Raw genomic sequence first — 18,154 nt, forward strand, 5'->3', positions numbered from 1 at the left:
TAATGTGACACTGTATTCACACTAAAGGACAGAAACCTATCGAAGGAAAGCAGACACTGAGCATGGAACGGCCTACGCGTTTCAAATCCCAGGGTTTTTAGCCGGGATTTTCGTCAGGGCCAGGTCATTCACTATGGAAAATATCCAGGGAAGGAGTAAAACCTTAGCGGTATCTTGTGTTGTTGCAAGTTCAAGTAGGGGGCCAGCATGCGCGAGAGAGCAGTGCTACAGGGGACGCCGATTGATTGAGAACAACGGAGCTTCATGCCGAGGCCGCTTTTTTGGAAGAAATTGATTTAAATCTGTACCCGCATTGTCCTCGTTCAAGGACGCATTTGACCACAACTGGCTGGCCCCCTACTTGAACTTGCAACAACACAAGATACCGCTAAGGTTTTACTCCTTCCCTGGATATTTTCCATAGTGAATGACCTGGCCCTGACGAAAATCCCGGCTAAAAACCCTGGGATTTGAAACGCGTAGGCCGTTCCATGCTCAGTGTCTGCTTTCCTTCGATAGGTTTCTGTCCTTTAGTGTGAATACAGTGTCACATTACTGGCGTATAAAAAATTGCTGTTTACATCTCAAGCTGATACTTGATTTCTTTGAGTAATTTGGAATTATACTTGTAAATATTATTGTGTATATAAATTGTATAGATTGCAGCAGACCTAATACATTACATGATTGTTTATCTGTTTACTTAATCGTGTATGTATTTGTTTTTGTATGTTTTCCATGCATGAATGGTAAGGTATGATTGTGATACGACTGACTTTGGTATGTTTGTTGAATTGTTTTTAAAGAATCTATTCACCCCCTTTTTTGTCCGTATTGTATTTAGTGTATGTAAAAGTGTTGCTTTTGTTCTCAGATGTATATGACTAATACAAATATACCCCTGTGTTTTTTGGATCAAGACAATTTAATAAAAGGCTACTTATAAGCACTCCCCAGCTTGGATAAACATTCTTTGCTCTGGTGGCAAAATCTTTGTTAAACAATATCAGTATAGGCATTTGTTTTTTGTTGATCCTCAATAAAGATGCCTTTGAGCTCACAATCCATAGGATGAACTGGTAAATACCAAAATGCTGACTTAATGTCACTTTTTGCTAAATCCGCCTGCTGCCCACAACTCCTGATCAGGTTGAAAGCCACATCATCCAATGGAAATTCCACCAAAGCATCCTCCCAGGCTATGTAATCATTCACAGATTTCCCCGCAGGCCATGACAGATGGTGGATCATCCTGAATTTCCCAGATTCTTTTTTTAGGCACTACACCCAGAGACAAAACCAACAAATTCTCCATTGGCCATTACGAAAACAGGCCTGCCATCCGCAACTTCTTTCATGAGATTTGGTTGCACAATATGAGCATCAGTTTAGCAGACTTGAAGTTATCAGCAAAGCGTCTGCTTCTGAGACCTTGATAACATAGTCTAAAAACTTTGTTAAAGCGCAAGGCCAATACCCCCATGGCAGGGCCGGACTCGCCGCAATGGGCGTTTCCCCAGTGGGCCAGAAGGGTAGAGGCCATTTTTAGGTCTCGCCTAGACGAAAGCAAAAGCGAAGCTTTTGCTGTCTAGGGAGACTACTTATGTCGCCACTTTCGCCACTTTCCGGGGAATGTAGACTGCAGACTGTGACGAGCTTGTCCTCCTGGCGATTGTATCTCGTGAGCGCGCACGTCGCGTCGCGTCGCCGTCCCTGCTATTCCCATGCACAGAAAGGCTCCCGCACGCATGCGCACATACACACACTGCATACACACACACACACACGCACCCCCCCTTTAACAGACACACGCGCAGACAGACACACGCACGCACAGACACACTACAACAGACACACGCGCACACCCCACCCCCACTCACCCCTCCTCCTCCGCAACACACTCACCTGTTCTGGCGGTGCTCGGCGTGCCTCTCGGGCGGCGGTTGCGCTTTGCGGGGCACTCTCACCACATGAGAGCCCCGCCTTCTTCATGCGCCCGGCCGCTCTTCACCCGGTCCCCCATCTCGGGACCGGGACTCGATCAGGAGCCCTCGGGGCTCCTCGGACAGTGGCTTCTCTCTCGCGCCGCGATGGGGGCGGGACTTCCGGTTGGGGCCGCGCTGCGATTGGCCAGCTGCCCAACCGCTTCCGGGTCGTCGCAGGCGGCCCGGCGGGAAGCGGGAACTTGTTTATGTGACCTTTCTATCGTAAAAGCATGCATCTAAAACATTGCCTTTTATTTCTGTTAATACATGTGCACCTATGCACGAAGTGATGAAAATTCGTCAAAAAGAGGAATTAATTCGACAGTAGTCGGGTTAATCTGCTGGCTGTTGTGCATGGGCTTGAGGTAGGCGAAGGGGAGGCATAAACCAGGTGACAGCGGCACTAGGAGGCAGCACTGTGACACCTGAACACGGAGGCTTCCCACTGGTTTTGATCTGGCTGTCCAAAACCCTGTTCCCTTCCCAGATGTCACGAGGCCCCGCTCTCTCCCAGCAGCTTCTGAGCGGACACTTTGTCCTGGTGCCGCACCAGTTTGCTGCCATTTATGAATGAGTTTGGGACTGCTGAGATGCTGAACGCTGTGCTCGAAGGGACTGCTTTTTCTGCGAAAAGGGTGCAGGCACAGGAAAAGGTAGGGGAAGAACTATTGCACGTTGTATTTGCGCACGTTTCTAGGAGTAAAACTGTTAATGATAGTAGTTGGGTGTCCGATTGCAGCATGTAGCTGTGCCTGCCTCCTCGCAGCTGCTTGCAATGATATGGGGTTTAAGTCAGTAATCCTGTTTCTGTAACATTTCATTGAAATGCCGCCCCCGTTATGTTGCACCCTTTGCGTTGTTCCCGGGCGGAGTAGGAAGACGCTACCAGCAATCCAGAGGGATGCAGCAGCTGTCTAGTTTCGAAACTCTAAGAATAAGCACCGGCAGCCTGACTGTGATGCAGGCGTTTGTTTACACGTTTGACTGAGGAGAGGAGCTGTGTCATCCCTCACTGCTCAACTCTCATAGTTTTAATTCGTGCTAATAAAACCCTTCCCTGTGTCAGCCAAAGATCCTTTCGGCCAAGCAGAGAATGGTATAAACAAAGGTCTCTCATGAAGCTGTTTTATCATCATCTGTGCTTTTTGGTGACACAGTGGCTAATTTTTAATTGAATAATGTAAGAAATTAGAATTGCTCCCCCTGTCGGCTGCCCCCAAATTCCCATTGAAGCCACTTGTGTGCTACTGACGTACAGTTTTAACGATTTTGTGTCTCAATATATCACTTGTCATATCTACCCTGTTCTAAATTCTGTCTCACATTGAACTTGTTTCGAGAAATAACTGCCTGCTAAAATGGACACAAACAAAGTTTGCACCGGTTTTTGCTCATGCTTTACATAGGTTGTAGCCACCAGCGCTTAGTAAAATGTAAAACAAGCATTGGCATAGCCAATAGGTCTCGCTTTTGGGACCTTATAAGTATTTAGTTATGCAGCACAATATCCTTGGTGCAACAACATTAACTGTTGCATGATTAAACACTTATAAGGCCCCAAAGGCGAGACCTATTGGCTATGCCAATGCTTGTTGTTAAAGGGGGCAGGTTTTGCAGCAGAACTGCAAAAACGGCCCCTTGTAACAAAAGCACAGCAGCAGTGTATTTGGAGGGGCCAGCCAGGGCTGGCTTGCGATCCCAGTCTGGCCCTGCCCCAGGGGCATAGAAAGGCCCATTTATGGTAATTTTGTAAAAGAAGTCCCTTCTGAAGTACTGTCTCCTAAAGCCAAATCTTGCCTCTCATTATCATTCTAGCTGTATTTGCCTCATTTTCCATTTTTTTTCTCTGTGCCCCCCAGCCTACATCTGTACAGAATCTTCTTCCCTTGTCTGTTGCAGGGGCGGCTGGTGACATTTGAAAGTGGTGGGCGTAAACTAATATGCATATTGCACCGCAGCGAGCGCAGCGAGCGAGCGCAGCGAGCGAGCCCGAACCACCTTGCATCCATCCATACATCATTCATGCATCCACCCATCCATCCATCCACCCACCCATCCATCCACCAATTCTGCATCCATCCTGCATCTATCATTCATTCATGCATCCACCCATCCATCCAGCATCCATCATTCATTCATGCATTCACCCATCCATCCATCCTGCATCGATCATTCATTCATGCATCCACCCATCCATCCATCATTCATTCATCCATCCATCCACCCATCCATCCATCCACCCATCCATCCACCCACCCATCCATCCACCCATCCATCCACCCATCCATCATCCATCCTGCATCCATTCATGTGTCCACCCATCCATCATCCATCATTCATTCATGCATCCATCCATCCATCCATCCATCCATCCACCCATCCATCCACCCATCCATCATCCATCCTGCATCCATTCATGTGTCCACCCATCCATCCACCCATCCTGCATCCATCATTCATTCATGCACCCATCCATCCATCTAACCATCCATCCTGCATCCATCATTCATTCATCCACCCACCCATCCATCCAGCATCCATCCATCATTCATTCATGCATCCATCCATCCACCCACCCATCCATCATCCATTCCTGCATCCATTCATGCATCCACCCATCCATCCTGCATCCATCATTCATTCATGCACCCATCCATCCACCCTGCATCCATCCTGCATCCATCATTCATTCATCCACCCATCCATCATTCATTCATGCATCCATCCACCCACCCATCCACCCATCCATCATCCATCCTGCATCCATTCCTGCATCCACCCATCCATCCATCATTCATTCATGCACCCTGCATCCATCCTGCATCCATCATTCATTCATCCACCCATCCTGCATCCATCCTGCATCCATAATTCATTCATGCATCCACCCATCCATTCAGCCACCCATCATTCATCCATCATCCATCCATCCATCCATCCACCCATCCTGCATCCATCATTCATGTATTTTTATGACCATATAACTTGCACACAGCTTGTCAGTGTTTAAAACCAGTCTCGAACCTTGTACTCCAGCACCAATGATACATGATTAATATTAATTGTTTTTAAAAACATGTATTTATTCGACACCAATTTCACACCTTAGTGGGAACATCATTTTTATTTGTTTTTTAAAATATCTATTTATTTAACACCAAAGTAAGTCATGTATACATTTATATGGTTTGATAAGAGGCTCGAACCTGGTTTCCCAGCACCAAAGTCGGCCGTGCTATCCGTCAGGGGTTATGTAACCGGGCTATGTAGTGACCAGCCAATCCTGCGCCAGGATTGGCTGGGGGGGCACCATGACTCCTCGCCCAGTCGCCCTGTGTAACCCCGGGGGCTGCGGCCCGCCCCCTGGTCCTCTCTCTAAGGGGGAATTCACAAGAAAACGATCTGCGCATGCGCGGGCATGTTTGTGCCCAAAAATACACTTGCGCAGCTGCAGCAGCCCGATCCTCCCCCCCCGCCCCCCTGCACACTCCGGGAAGGTCGGGTGTCTCCCGGTTTCCCGGCCGGCAGATAGCGCGATTTTTTTAAATAATTGTGTTTGGCTTCTAGTGACGACGTGGTGGGTCCATGGGGCTTAGTGGGGCTTTGCCCCTACGCCCCAATGGACGCACCGCGCCTGGTCTGTTGTGGTTTAGAGGCACCTGGTGCTTTTTGTGCATGTACCAACTCAATTTCACTAGTATGAATCACTATGTGCATCTTGGAAACCCCCTCCCCCAAGTTTGTATCCTTTTTCGTGTCTGTCCCTACCGCAATCAAGCACTTGAACCCCCTTCTCGCTTTTGAGCACCCCCGCCCCCATTTCATCCCAAGCCTGCCACCATTGACACCCACCTGGTTGAAGTCTTAATTTCTCTCCTCTAGGACTGCTGTAGGGTCCACTGCGACTTCCTCGTGCTGTCACTCTCAGTCCTCCTGGTTACTAGCGCGTGTCCCTAGGAATTCTGAAAAACATGAGCCTGGGCAAAATCATCAGATCCCTTCCCCCAAGCCCATTTCAGCCCAAAATCGTATCTGGATTATTCTTATCCGCACTCCAACTGGGTGTTTTGCCTTCCTCCATGTCTTCCTCATAATCCAAATTTGTAACTTCACCCCATTGTTCGCCTCCTCTGGACCACCACTGACCCCAGGACGCTTCCCGTCGCTGGGTCCCCGTATCAAAACAGTACATGCAGGCTGTACATTGGCTACATTTACGATGTCTTACTAAAGACCAACTGTAAATTGAGCTTAGAATGCTTTATCTTGGGTAAGAGCGGTACAAAAGGGGGTGGTGATGGACGGGTAAAGCAGCCCTCCTCCCTGAATCTCAGATTTTAGGGCCTCTTTTGAATGAAAACATTGGATTATCAGGATAGGGGAGTATGTTTTTAATTATATCCAGATGTATCTGACCGTTTTCCTAGTTTTGTTACCGGCAGTGCTAAATGTACTCGCAAATATAATTCCGTCACTATCCGTTGTCTGTCTTTGTGGTTGCAGCAATTCCTTTCTAGCGTAACATCACACCCTTTTTCTAGCTTGTTTAACCAACCTTTGAAGTTAATCTCTTACTAATTATCTGATTACTAGGATAGCTGATTCCCTTAAAAATCTACTTAAAAAAAACCCAATCCCTTTGTAGGTTGAGGAATTGCCCAAAAGGCAGGCTGTCCCCAAGGCTGTGGTAATAGTGACTGTTGTAAATGGGTACAGTATTTCATTTGGTAGCCTTTCTGAAGAGAGAGATATACAATTTATCATCCTCTACCTTGTAAGGCCTCAAGAAAATAAATATGTTTACAGCTACTTGGTATAGTGAATTAGCTGTCATCAGAGATTGAATTTAAGCGAGTGAGAAACTCTTCGAGGGGTATGTAGTCTTAATTCCATATCATGAACACATTGTCGATATATCTCAACCATGTTCTGATCTGCTCATGAAAAGGATTAGAAATTTGAAAAAGGAGTCATTCCTCATAGCCCTTCATGAAGAGAATTGCCAGATTTGGAGCAGATCCAGCATCCATGGCCACTCTTTTGGTTTGGAAATAACTAATTAAGAAACTGAAAATATTTACTTAATTCAATGGCAGTGTTGGTTCAAACGATGAGGGGACAAGACAGGGTTGTTCACGTTTTTCCAGAATGTTTGCTTTCACTCCATGTGCTTAATGCTGTGGGATATTTGTGTACAGGGACAGTATATCCATTGAGATTAGAAGTTAGGATGCGCTGCCAAATCTAGAATTTTAATTATTGATAAAAGGCATTCTGTCCCTAGTGAAGGTCCGAGTTTTGCTCGCAAAAGGTTTGATGAAAAAATCAACATATTAACATAGGGACTTGAGAATATACCCACATCCAGACACAATAGGTCTCCGTGGTGTGATTTGGAACCTCTTGTATAGCTTGGGAACAGTATAAAGTTAATGAATTCCAGGATGTTGTTTATTCAAGAAGTCTTATTCAGTTTTACTTGCGAATCCCATCTCAAGTGCTTTTTCGTGATCTTCATGATAATGTCCCTAATATCCTTAGTGGGGTCAGTTTTTTTTATTTTTTTAATAACAATCTGTCACAGAAGAATTCTTTTCATCTGTGGGTTTAATGAAAATGTCAGTATTGTTCTCAGGGGGAAAATGGCCATGTTCTCAGTCTTGGGGTAATGGTTATATTGTCTCTTACTACTAAGACAATAAATATCCTGGATAGCAATTTTTAGGTTGAAGCCTAGCAGACATAGCTGTCTGGTTTTCTAAAGACCTCTTCAGGGACATTCAAAAAGCTGACCTAGGAATGCATTCCGCCCATTGCTTACTATTGGGTTTGTAGTTTGTTACTCACGTTCTAACTTTCTATTCGCTGGCTTTTTTGCTTTAAGCTATCCAGCTTGAGTTCATTCCTCCTGTTGCCAAAACCCCCTTTACTGTATTCTTCCATAAACTCGCTTTCGGTAAACAGGCCTTTAAAACGTGTCCTTAAAATGTCTCATTTGCTGTCCATTAAAAGACAGAAGGGAAATGTCAAGGCCTCTTTTACAAGGGAGCTTGGTGTTTACTTTTCTTTCCCTGACTTCAAGATGAGAGACTTTATGTGACACACCCGGGTATCCATGTTAGAGGAGATGGTGTAGGGTGTGTTTTTCCTAGCACTCAAAAAAAGGGAACTATGCCAATGTTTCAAGAATATATAAGAATACAAATGAAGCATATTTTTGTTTGGAATCCTGAAGTGAGGTGGAAAAAAAATTTGAATTTGATCAAAAGACATCAATATCGTTTGTGTGCAGTAAAACTATTTTGGTACAAATGTAATTGTCATTTCAATAGAAAATGTGTTGTCTGTAATGGCAGTGTGCTACCAAACCATGCATACTCCGCACTATACCACTCCATTCCACTCTATGCCCTTCCACTCTATGCCATTCCACTCTACCCCTCCACTCGAAGACACTCTACGCCACTCCACTCTACACCACGCACGCCACCCCAATCCCCTCACCCCACTCCAATCCACCCTACTCTACCCCTCTCCACTCCAAAGTACCTGGAACTACCTCACCCCACTTTCCTACAATAAACTCCACTCCAATTGACCCCACTTCAGTCTACCCCACTCTACCCCCAATCAACTCCAGTGTACCCCACTCCAATCAAATCGTCCCCACTCCAATGTACTGCCCTTCACCCAAATCTACTTAACTCCACTCATCTGCCCCACTCCACTCAAATCTAAGCCACTATGCTCCAGTTCAACCCACTTCAATCAACTCTACCCTAGTTCAATATACCCCACTCATTCCAATTTATGTCACTCAAACTCCACTACAATCTATCCAACCTCTCTACACTCTAATCTGCCCCACTCCACTTCAATCTACCCCACTCTAACCTGATATACCCCACTCCACTGTACCCCATTCCACTCCTCACCAATGTACCCCGCTCCAGTCTTCCCCACTGTAATGAAATCTACCCCACTTCAACCAGATCTACCCCACGCCAATCTACCCCAGTCCAACTTACCCCACTCTATTCACCCCACTCCAAACTAAACTACAATCTATCCAACTCTCCTCCACTCTAATCTACCACACTCAATCCAATCTACCCCACTCAACCACAGTGTGCCCCACTCCAGTCTACCACACTCCAGTCTACACCACTCTATCACATGCCATATGCAACTCTATCCAAATATATCCCATGCCACTTCACTCCAATCTTCCACACTCCACTCAATTTTACCCCACTCCAATCTAACCCACTCACCCCAACCCACCCACACCAATTTGCCCCAACCCAATCTATCCCTCTCCAAAATATCCCTATTTACTACTCTCCAATCCAATCCCCCCGACTCTACGGCACTCCAATCCCCCCACTCTACTCCAATCCCACCCACCCACCCACTCCACGCCAGTCCAATCTACCACATTCCAATTCACCCTAATCTACCCACTTCACTCCCATCTACCCCAATCCACTCTTCCCCAGTCTATCTCACTCCATTCCAATCTCGACTCTACTCCAATCTCCAATTCCACCCCAATCCAATCTACCCACTCCATTCCACTCTACCTCACTCCAATCTGCCACATACCACTCAAATCTACCACACTCCAGCCTAATCTAGCCCCCTCCATCCCACTTCTTCCCACTCCACCCTAACCTGCTAAACCCCTTTACTACCCTACTCCTATCTACCCCCATCAAATCCGTCCCACTCCAGTCTATCCCACTCTAAACCATCCCAACCCAATCTGCCTCTCTTTAACCTACCCCACACCACTCTGTCCAACTCCACTCCAGTCTACTCCACTCCAAACGACCCACTCCTATCTCACTCCACTGTACTTCACTCCACTCTAGCCCAGTCTACCCTACTCCAATCGGCTCCTCTCCACTCCTATGTACTCCTCTCCTCTCCTGTGTACCCCACTCTACTCCAATGTACCCCAATCCACTGCACACCACTCTTCACCAATCTACCCCACTCCAATCTGCCCTACTCCAATCTACCCATCTCCACCCTGGTCTACCCCACTTCTCCTCAATCTACCCTTATTCACTGTACCACACTCCCCCACTCCAATCTACCCCACTCTAAACTACCCCACTCCGATCTATCTCACCCCATCCCAGTCTAACTCACACCCACAATCTACCCCAACGTACCCCACTCTATCCCATTCGACCCTACTATACCCCACTTCACTCTACCTCACTCCACTCTAAACCGCTCCTCTCCAATCTCCCCCAGTATATTCCACTCCAATCTACCCCGATTAATTGTACGTCTATCTACCCCACTCTTATCTACTCTACTGTAATCTACCCCACTACATTCTACCCCACTCCACTTTATGCCAATCTACCCCACTCTACGCCATCTACCCCAGTCTACCCCGCTCCAATCTTCCTCACTCCACTCACTTTTAGCTTTGCTGAACAGCAGCCTCATTGGTGTGCATAATGGCTAAAACACATTGCCAAAGCAGTTGGCGCTCACATAGGCGTGATCTGTTTACTTTGCCAATGCTTGTTTCAAATTCATATAGTTCAACTAGTAGGGACTGAGATGGTGGAATAAATGTGTAGGATAGACACAAACCTGTGGTGTTATTCAATCTTTGCAACTGATTTTGTGCAAAATAATATGTTAGTCTCATCTTGTGAAAACATTTCTGCTTTTCACCTCATGCTAAAAAAGTTGTCTGATAATTGGATCAAAACTACATACGCTGGTCCTTTGATGAATGTTAATTGTTTTGGTATTTCCTCGTGAAACCGGGCTTTGGTCAAGGAAAAGGAATGAGGTACTGGATGCAGATTACTTACCTACCCTTGCTCGTCTCAGTCCCCTCCATCAGTATGACATTTGACGGGTTTGGCAACAGCTTTGCTATTTTGACGAACCTTTGTATTCCTCTGTAAACAGATTCTTTTTTACTGTGGTGGACTCAGTAATACTCATTTCTCCCAGCTCGAAAGCCTTATGTAATTGTCACGTGAGCCCAGGTGGAACTCGAAGCAAGAACAAACATATCTGCTGCCGTTTAACACATTGAAGTAGCCTACAACCATCCTCAATGAGCATGTTTGTATCAAATATAGAGTTTGAGGTAAATATATCTTCTTTTACGGTTGGCTTCTGGATATAGACTCTTACTACAACGAGGATTGTAAAGAGCAAGAGAAGGACTCTGTGACATGAAGACTAACATCAAGTAATTTACTGTTTGTAAAGTTGTCAGCGAAACGCTTTTGTACCGGGCGATGAAGCACTTTTAATAGTTACAATGGTTGATGAAATACACGTGATGAGAAAGTACTTTAGTGCTTATGATTCAGGTTGTTGATGTGACATCTAATGTATATAATTCCTTTTGAACAGCTCACCGGTGCCTACGTCACTTCAAGTCTTTGAAGAAGGAATGTCTACCCTCTTTGTGCCCTACAAGATGTACTTCATCAGTGCCTCGCATCACTACACACTATTCAGTATACCCACGTGACAAAGATAGCCGTTGGGAAGGTCAGTTAAAAATGCACGAATTATATCTTTGGATCACATCCTGCTATTTGGTTAAATCTGTTATTCCCTTGCACCTTTTGACCTCCATGACGTATTACAAGCCTAATCAATCATGCTGCTTATTTATCCACAAACACACTCAGGGTCATATAGTTGAGTGTTCCTCTCTGGGAGCGCGTTAATTATAGTTGAGTGCTCCTCTCCGGGAGCTTATTGACTTGCCTCTTATGCGGTACAGACGGCACGCGCAGGGCTTTTGCCGATTGTGGTCTGTGGACGCGCCCGTGGTGTGCACATCTCCCTGTCTCCCTTCCGTCGTCACAAGCCTCAGCAATGTAAGTTTCACTTTTGTTTTTATGTGCACGCGCGCTCAGTTTAACATTCTAGACCCCAAAAGCTGCTTTTAAATAAACTTTCTCCACCGTTGGAGCGGCCCTCAACGGCGGGTCCGCTCAGTTAAATAGACAAGAAGCCCAGCAGAGAGAGACCAGTTATAAGGCAATGCCTTCTGAAGTGCCCTCTCTGAACCCGGGGCAGCTCGCACCTGCGCACAAACAAACAGAGGGCAGCAGGACCGCGAGCGCCTCACGCTTCTGCCAGCATCGCTCGTTGCTCCCGCTGCCTCATGTGGGCCCCAAGCGGTACAAAAGGGGGTGGTGATGGACGGAGCATCTGAATCAATCAAACACTCACACCCAGTCAAAAGATCTGGGTTGAATCCATCACCGTTCTTTAGCCCACTCTGCCACCCCAGTTCAGACATGGCTATATGCAAATCAGTCTGACCCTGTGCCTCATGGGAACAGTCCAGCCCAAACTGCCAAGCCATGTCTTCCCTGGACCGGAAACATCATGTGGGCCCCAGCAAAAGTGTGCGAGCTCCCAAAGAGCTGCGACTGTTCTGCTTCTACTTTCCCCTTTACAACTGTCGTCTCTGGGGTTGAATAACGCCGCTGCTTTGTATGCTCAGTGGTCTGCACTGTATTTTGCTTATTTTTAAACCGAACAAAAAGAAGCAAGCATGCAAGCTGCTTGTGTGGAAAATGTTTTAAAATGTTTCCCAAAACAACACCAACGCTATGGTCTACACCCACAGCTAGTCTATTTAAAGCAACAGTTGTGCGCGGCTTGTTTAAAGACCCTAAGTTGGAGTCTCATACAGGCTCCGATTACATCTGCCAATATTTGTCACTGTTTTAACTTAGAAATGGAAATATATTTTATTCTACAGAATGATCACAACTCTTTGCAGCACAACTCTGAAACTCGAAGCAGGCTTAAAGCATGCAGTACTTCAATTGAGTAAACGTAATGTACAAATGAAGGTCATGAAATGTGTAAACTCAGGTGCTTTTAAATAAACTTTCCCCATCGTTGGAGCGGCCCGCAACGGCGGGCCCGCTCAGTAAATAAACATATACACTGTGCCTTCATCGGCACAACCGAAGGACAAACGAAGAACCCGGTGTGCGGGGGGGGAATCCTCCTGATCGACGGCTGGCCGTGGTGTGCTTCCGGAGCACTCCAGCTCCTCTATACTTCTTGCAGCACGATGCGGGGCTCTCTCCTCAGTCATGGGAGCCCCGCCCTGCTATCGGCCGATCTTCACCCGGGCCCCCTCCTGGAACCTGGGACTTTAGCCCCCGCACTTCCTCTCTGGTGCTACGGCTCCCTCTGCACCACGGGCGCCAGCCACAGGCCACGGCGATGTGCACGCTCACGGCGTGCAATGCGTGCATGGTGCTCTTTACCTTTTTAGGTTTTGCTTGGCAATGCGTACGAAGTACGCATGCGCTAGCAAAATCTAATGTAATTTCTCTGTGGGGTCGGGTATCCGCCCCCTCCCCCCATTGGCTAGCTCCATAAATGGAGGCTAGCCATTGGGAGAAGGCTCTGTCCGTCAATCTCGGACCAGATTCGGGGGCGTTCCCGAGAATTTTTCCCTTTTGGTGACGTCAGCCGAGTCTGGTCCGGCATTGCCGGCACCCGCCTTCCTGCTCGGGGTTGTGGGCAGATGTGTACATTTGGCCTCCGTGCATGGTTCCTTTGCTGTCATGGAGCCTTTCACCCACCAGCAGCGTGCGTCTCTCTCCTCGACGGAAAGTGCACCCTCCTCTGTCCGGCACGAGAAGGACTCTTCCCTCTCCACTACTAGATGTAAACTCTCCATTACAAATGTACAAAAGAAAGCACCTCAGGCTCTCCAACTCTCTCTCGCAACTCTACTGAAATTCCCTCCTCCTCCCTATGAGAGGCTTACTACTCTCCACAACGGAAGCAGGCAGAAATGAGGCATAACCTCAGGAACAATAATGCGTTATTTTTGGACAGGTGAACGCTGAGACTGACAGTTTCTGGAGAGGCAGCATGTTCTGTGTGCCCGCTGCTCTAGAAAATGAGGATGTGGCACAACGGCTAGAGCGGCCGACCGCGAAGCTGAGGAAACAGGTTCGAGTATGGCGGGAGGCTCAAGCACCAACACCGACTCTTCTCGTGCCTAAACTGAATCTGTCTACCCCAATGACTGTAACTGGTGCTCAAGTAATGTGTACTGATGCCTTTCAATGAAAACTATGCTGCACTGGCCTATCTATAAAGCTGCAGTGTGTTGTTTAAGGGAATGGCGGGGTGTAAAAGCAGAAAACGCATTATTTTAGTGATTTCATTTTGAGCCGTGCTATGGTGCAAAGTACTCACTCACTCACACACACACACACTCTCACTCACTCATTCACTCCCATACTCACACACACACTCACTCACACACACACACACACTCAGTCAGTCACACACTCACTCACTCAATCACTCACTCAATCACTCACTCACTCACTCAATCACTCACTCCTGCCAGCCCTCCAATCATAAGTCCAACAGTGTTAATGGGATCAGGGGAAGTGACAATTCCCCCAAAGAGTGGGTCACTTTGGGGAGTGGGCTCAGGAGAGACCCCCATGCCTGGGTGGTATGGGGTGAACTGGGGTTAACACTGCCCCTCTCATGCCAGGGCAGTCACTCCTCGCCTTCAGTCATTACTGTGACTTCCCCCATCCCCTTCTCTTAGCTCCGTCATCCCCCCCCGTGGCTAATAACTATCTCTCTTCGTGCTTCCTTCCACTGCAGCACCTCTCTCACCTCTCCTCCCTCCCGTCTCTTCTTCCTCTGCCCAGCCGTCTGCACCCCACCCCCCTTTCTGCTGGCCCCCCCCCTCGATCCAATCACCCTTTTTTTAATGCTTTCTTCTAACCCCCCCCCCCCCCCACGTGGTTGATGGCTCGGCGAAGTCATGCGTGTACCGACTGCGGGGATCTGTGTTAGACCCCATGGCCACAGGCTGAAATCCGTGCGGGGCCGCTCGGCTTATCAGCCGCCCAATGTCGATACATCCTCTATAATTCATCAGACACTGCACCGCCCTCACTGCTCAACACACACATCACTGAACTCAAATCCCGTGTGTTCGTATAAGACCATGTATTGGAAACGTGCTTTTTATGTCTTAAGTCAACTCATGGTCGACTTGCACCTGGTGAACTTATGAAGCACACTTTACACCCACCTCTTACACCCTCATTGTGTTTATATCTTCTGTACTCTCCTAACCCAATGTCTGACCTCGACCCATCCCCTCCAAGCTCACACCCCTTTACCCCTCCTTGAACCGTCTCCTTTACTCTGTCTGCTAGATCCACTCTTTCTTTTTATTTTCCCTTACTACTCCCTCTGCTCCTATGTCTTCTGCTTTTAGTTCCTCCCGACGCTCCTTAGCCCCCCCTTTCTGCTTTCTCATTATTTCGCCTTTCTTTCCATAATTCCTAAATTGTTTTATTAATCCTTCCTTACCCCGGCCAGCCCCCCTTCACCACCTGCTTCCGCCTTCTTTACCCACTGTAGTAATTTTCTCTTCACCATGTTTTCTTTACTTTTTTGAGTCCCTGCTCCCCCCCCCTTCTTTACACACACCTCCCCTTGCCCCTCCTTCTGTGCCCTCCCGCTCCACGCGGTGCACTCTACCTGCCCACCCCTCCCTCCTCGGCAGGGGTGCCCTCGGGGGAGGGGTCCCTGCCAGGCTGTGGTGATCCGGGGGTGGCCAGTCCCGCCGGTGATGCTTCATTGAGCTGTAATGAACGTGGCACTGCGCCCCACCCGGACCTGCACGCACCGGGGCACCAGGGTGGGCGTGGCCTCACTTCCCAGGTGTATTGTTGTGGTGACAATGCACGGAAGTGGCTCCTGCGGGAGTGGAGAATGGTAAACTGTGCGTGTAGGGATGGGGGCGTAGTGATTAGCCCCCTGTGATCACCCAGACATCTCGGGCATGTGTGGTGTAAACTTGGCGGGGGGGGGGGAGATGTAGAGGTAGAGGTACCTCCCCGCCCCCTCTGATAACCCAGGCAGCCTGGCATGTTTTGTTTTTTTTTCAAACCGGGGTTGGGTGGGGTTGATGTAGTGACCCCTCCCCGCCCTCTGATAGCTCTGCAGGTCTGGCCAGGTGTGTGGCTCACATTACAGCCGCAGTGACTTGTCTCCCGCGGGCAGGCTGGGAGCCGGTCTCACACCCAAGGCCTATTCTGGGGGGAGGGGTGGGGTGGACGCTAATACCGACTGCCACAGGTCCCTACCTATGCAGCACCAAGCCACCCCCATTCCGTCCCGGCTGCCGCCACTCCCAGTCCTACTGCACCACCCCCACTACCTTGTTTCCCCTGTCCCAATCTTATCTTACTGCCCACCCCCAGTCCTTCCCCCTTACTGCCCTGTCCTCTCCCAGCCTGCCCTCTCCCAGCCTGCCCTCTCCCAGCCTGCCCTCTCCTAGCCTGTCCTCTCCCAGCCTGCCCTCTCCCAGCCTGCCCTCTCCCAGCCTGCCCTCTCCCAGCCTGCCCTCTCCCAGCCTGCCCTCTCCCAGCCTGCCCTCTCCCGGCCTGCCCTCTCCCGGCCTGTCCTCTCCCGGCCTGTCCACTCCCGGCCTGTCCTCTCGCGGCCTGTCCTCTCGCGGCCTGTCCTCTCGCGGCCTGTCCTCTCGCGGCCTGTCCTCTCGCGGCCTGTCCTCTCGCGGCCTGTCCTCTCGCGGCCTGTCCTCTCGCGGCCTGTCCTCTCGCGGCCTGTCCTCTCGCGGCCTGTCCTCTCGCGGCCTGTCCTCTCGCGGCCTGTCCTCTCGCAGCCTGTCCTCTCGCAGCCTGTCCTCTCGCAGCCTGTCCTCTCGCAGCCTGTCCTCTCGCAGCCTGTCCTCTCGCAGCCTGTCCTCTCGCAGCCTGTCCTCTCGCAGCCTGTCCTCTCGCAGCCTGTCCTCTCGCAGCCTGTCCTCTCGCAGCCTGTCCTCTCGCAGCCTGTCCTCTCGCAGCCTGCCCTCTCCCAGCCTGCCCTCTCCCAGCCTGCCCTCTCCCAGCCTGCCCTCTCCCAGCCTGCCCTCTCCCAGCCTGTCCTCTCCCAGCCTGTCCTCTCCCAGCCTGTCCTCTCCCAGCCTGTCCTCTCGCAGCCTGCCCTCTCGCAGCCTGCCCTCTCGCAGCCTGCCCTCTCGCAGCCTGCCCTCTCGCAGCCTGCCCTCTCGCAGCCTGCCCTCTCGCAGCCTGTCCTCTCGCAGCCTGTCCTCTTCTGGCCTGTCCTCTTCCGGCCTGCCCACTCCCAGCCTGTCCCCTCCCAGCCTGTCCCCTCCCAGCCTGTCCCCTCCCTGCCCTTTCCCAGCCTGTCCTCTTCCAGCCTGTCCACTTCCAGCCTGCCCTCTCCCAGCCTATCCCCTCCATGACCTTTCCCAGCCTGTCCTCTCCCAGCTTGTCCACTTCCAGCCTGCCCTCTCCCAACCTGCCCTCTCCCAGCCTGTCCCCTCCCTGCCCTCTCCCAGCCTGCCCTCTCCCAGCCTGTCCCCTCCCTGCCCTCTCCCAGCCTGTCCTCTCCCTGCCTGTTGTCGTGTCCCGGCGGCAGCAGGCAGCAGGCAAGAGCGTGCACTGCGTCCCCGAAGTAACAGCCCTAAAGCAAGCAAGAAGTACGCCCCCCTCACACCAATCCCTGTTAGGTAGTGGAAACTGTCCAAACTGAGGTGCAGACAGCCCCTCTCACCTTTCGGCCTGGTACCACTGCACCAGCCGCACTACTTCCCTACTGACCGTTCTCCACTTCAGCCCCGTCTAAATTACAATTCCTGCTTGTGACCCTTTTGCCTGCTTGTGCTTGTTTTCGTGACCCTGTTGCCTGCTTGTGCCTCCGTGTGCCCCTGTTGCCTGCTTGTGCCTCCGTTTTCGTGCCCCTGTTGCCTGCTTGTGCCTCCGTTTTCGTGCCCCTGTTGCCTGCTTGTGCCTCCGTTTTCGTGCCCCTGTCGCCTGCTTGTGCCTCAGTTTTCGTGCCCCTGTCGCCTGCTTGTGCCTCCGTGTGCCCCTGTCGCCTGCTTGTGCCTCCGTGTGCCCCTGTTGCCTGCTTGTGCCTCCGTGTGCCCCTGTTGCCTGCTTGTGCCTCCGTTTTCGTGCCCCTGTTGCCTGCTTGTGCCTCCGTGTGCCCCTGTTGCCTGCTTGTGCCTCCGTGTGCCCCTGTCGCCTGCTTGTGCCTCCGTGTGCCCCTGTTGCCTGCTTGTGCCTCCGTGTGCCCCTGTTGCCTGCTTGTGCCTCCGTTTTTCGTGCCCCTGTTGCCTGCTTGTGCCT

The 18,154-nt window shown here is 49.9% G+C and overlaps 1 protein-coding gene across 1 annotated transcript in view; it reads left to right on the top strand.

Moving 5' to 3' along the window:
• Positions 1 to 18,154, top strand: part of ETFDH (electron transfer flavoprotein dehydrogenase) — a 543,836-nt gene that overhangs the window by 59,851 nt on the left and 465,831 nt on the right. Inside the window, exon 2 of the mRNA XM_078676994.1 lies at positions 11,385 to 11,525. Coding sequence (XP_078533120.1) covers positions 11,385 to 11,525 — 141 coding nt within the window. The remainder of the gene's footprint in view (positions 1 to 11,384; positions 11,526 to 18,154) is intronic.

Source organism: Lissotriton helveticus, chromosome 2_1 (genome assembly GCF_964261635.1).
Source record: "Lissotriton helveticus chromosome 2_1, aLisHel1.1, whole genome shotgun sequence".
Classification (NCBI taxonomy): domain Eukaryota; kingdom Metazoa; phylum Chordata; class Amphibia; order Caudata; family Salamandridae; genus Lissotriton; species Lissotriton helveticus.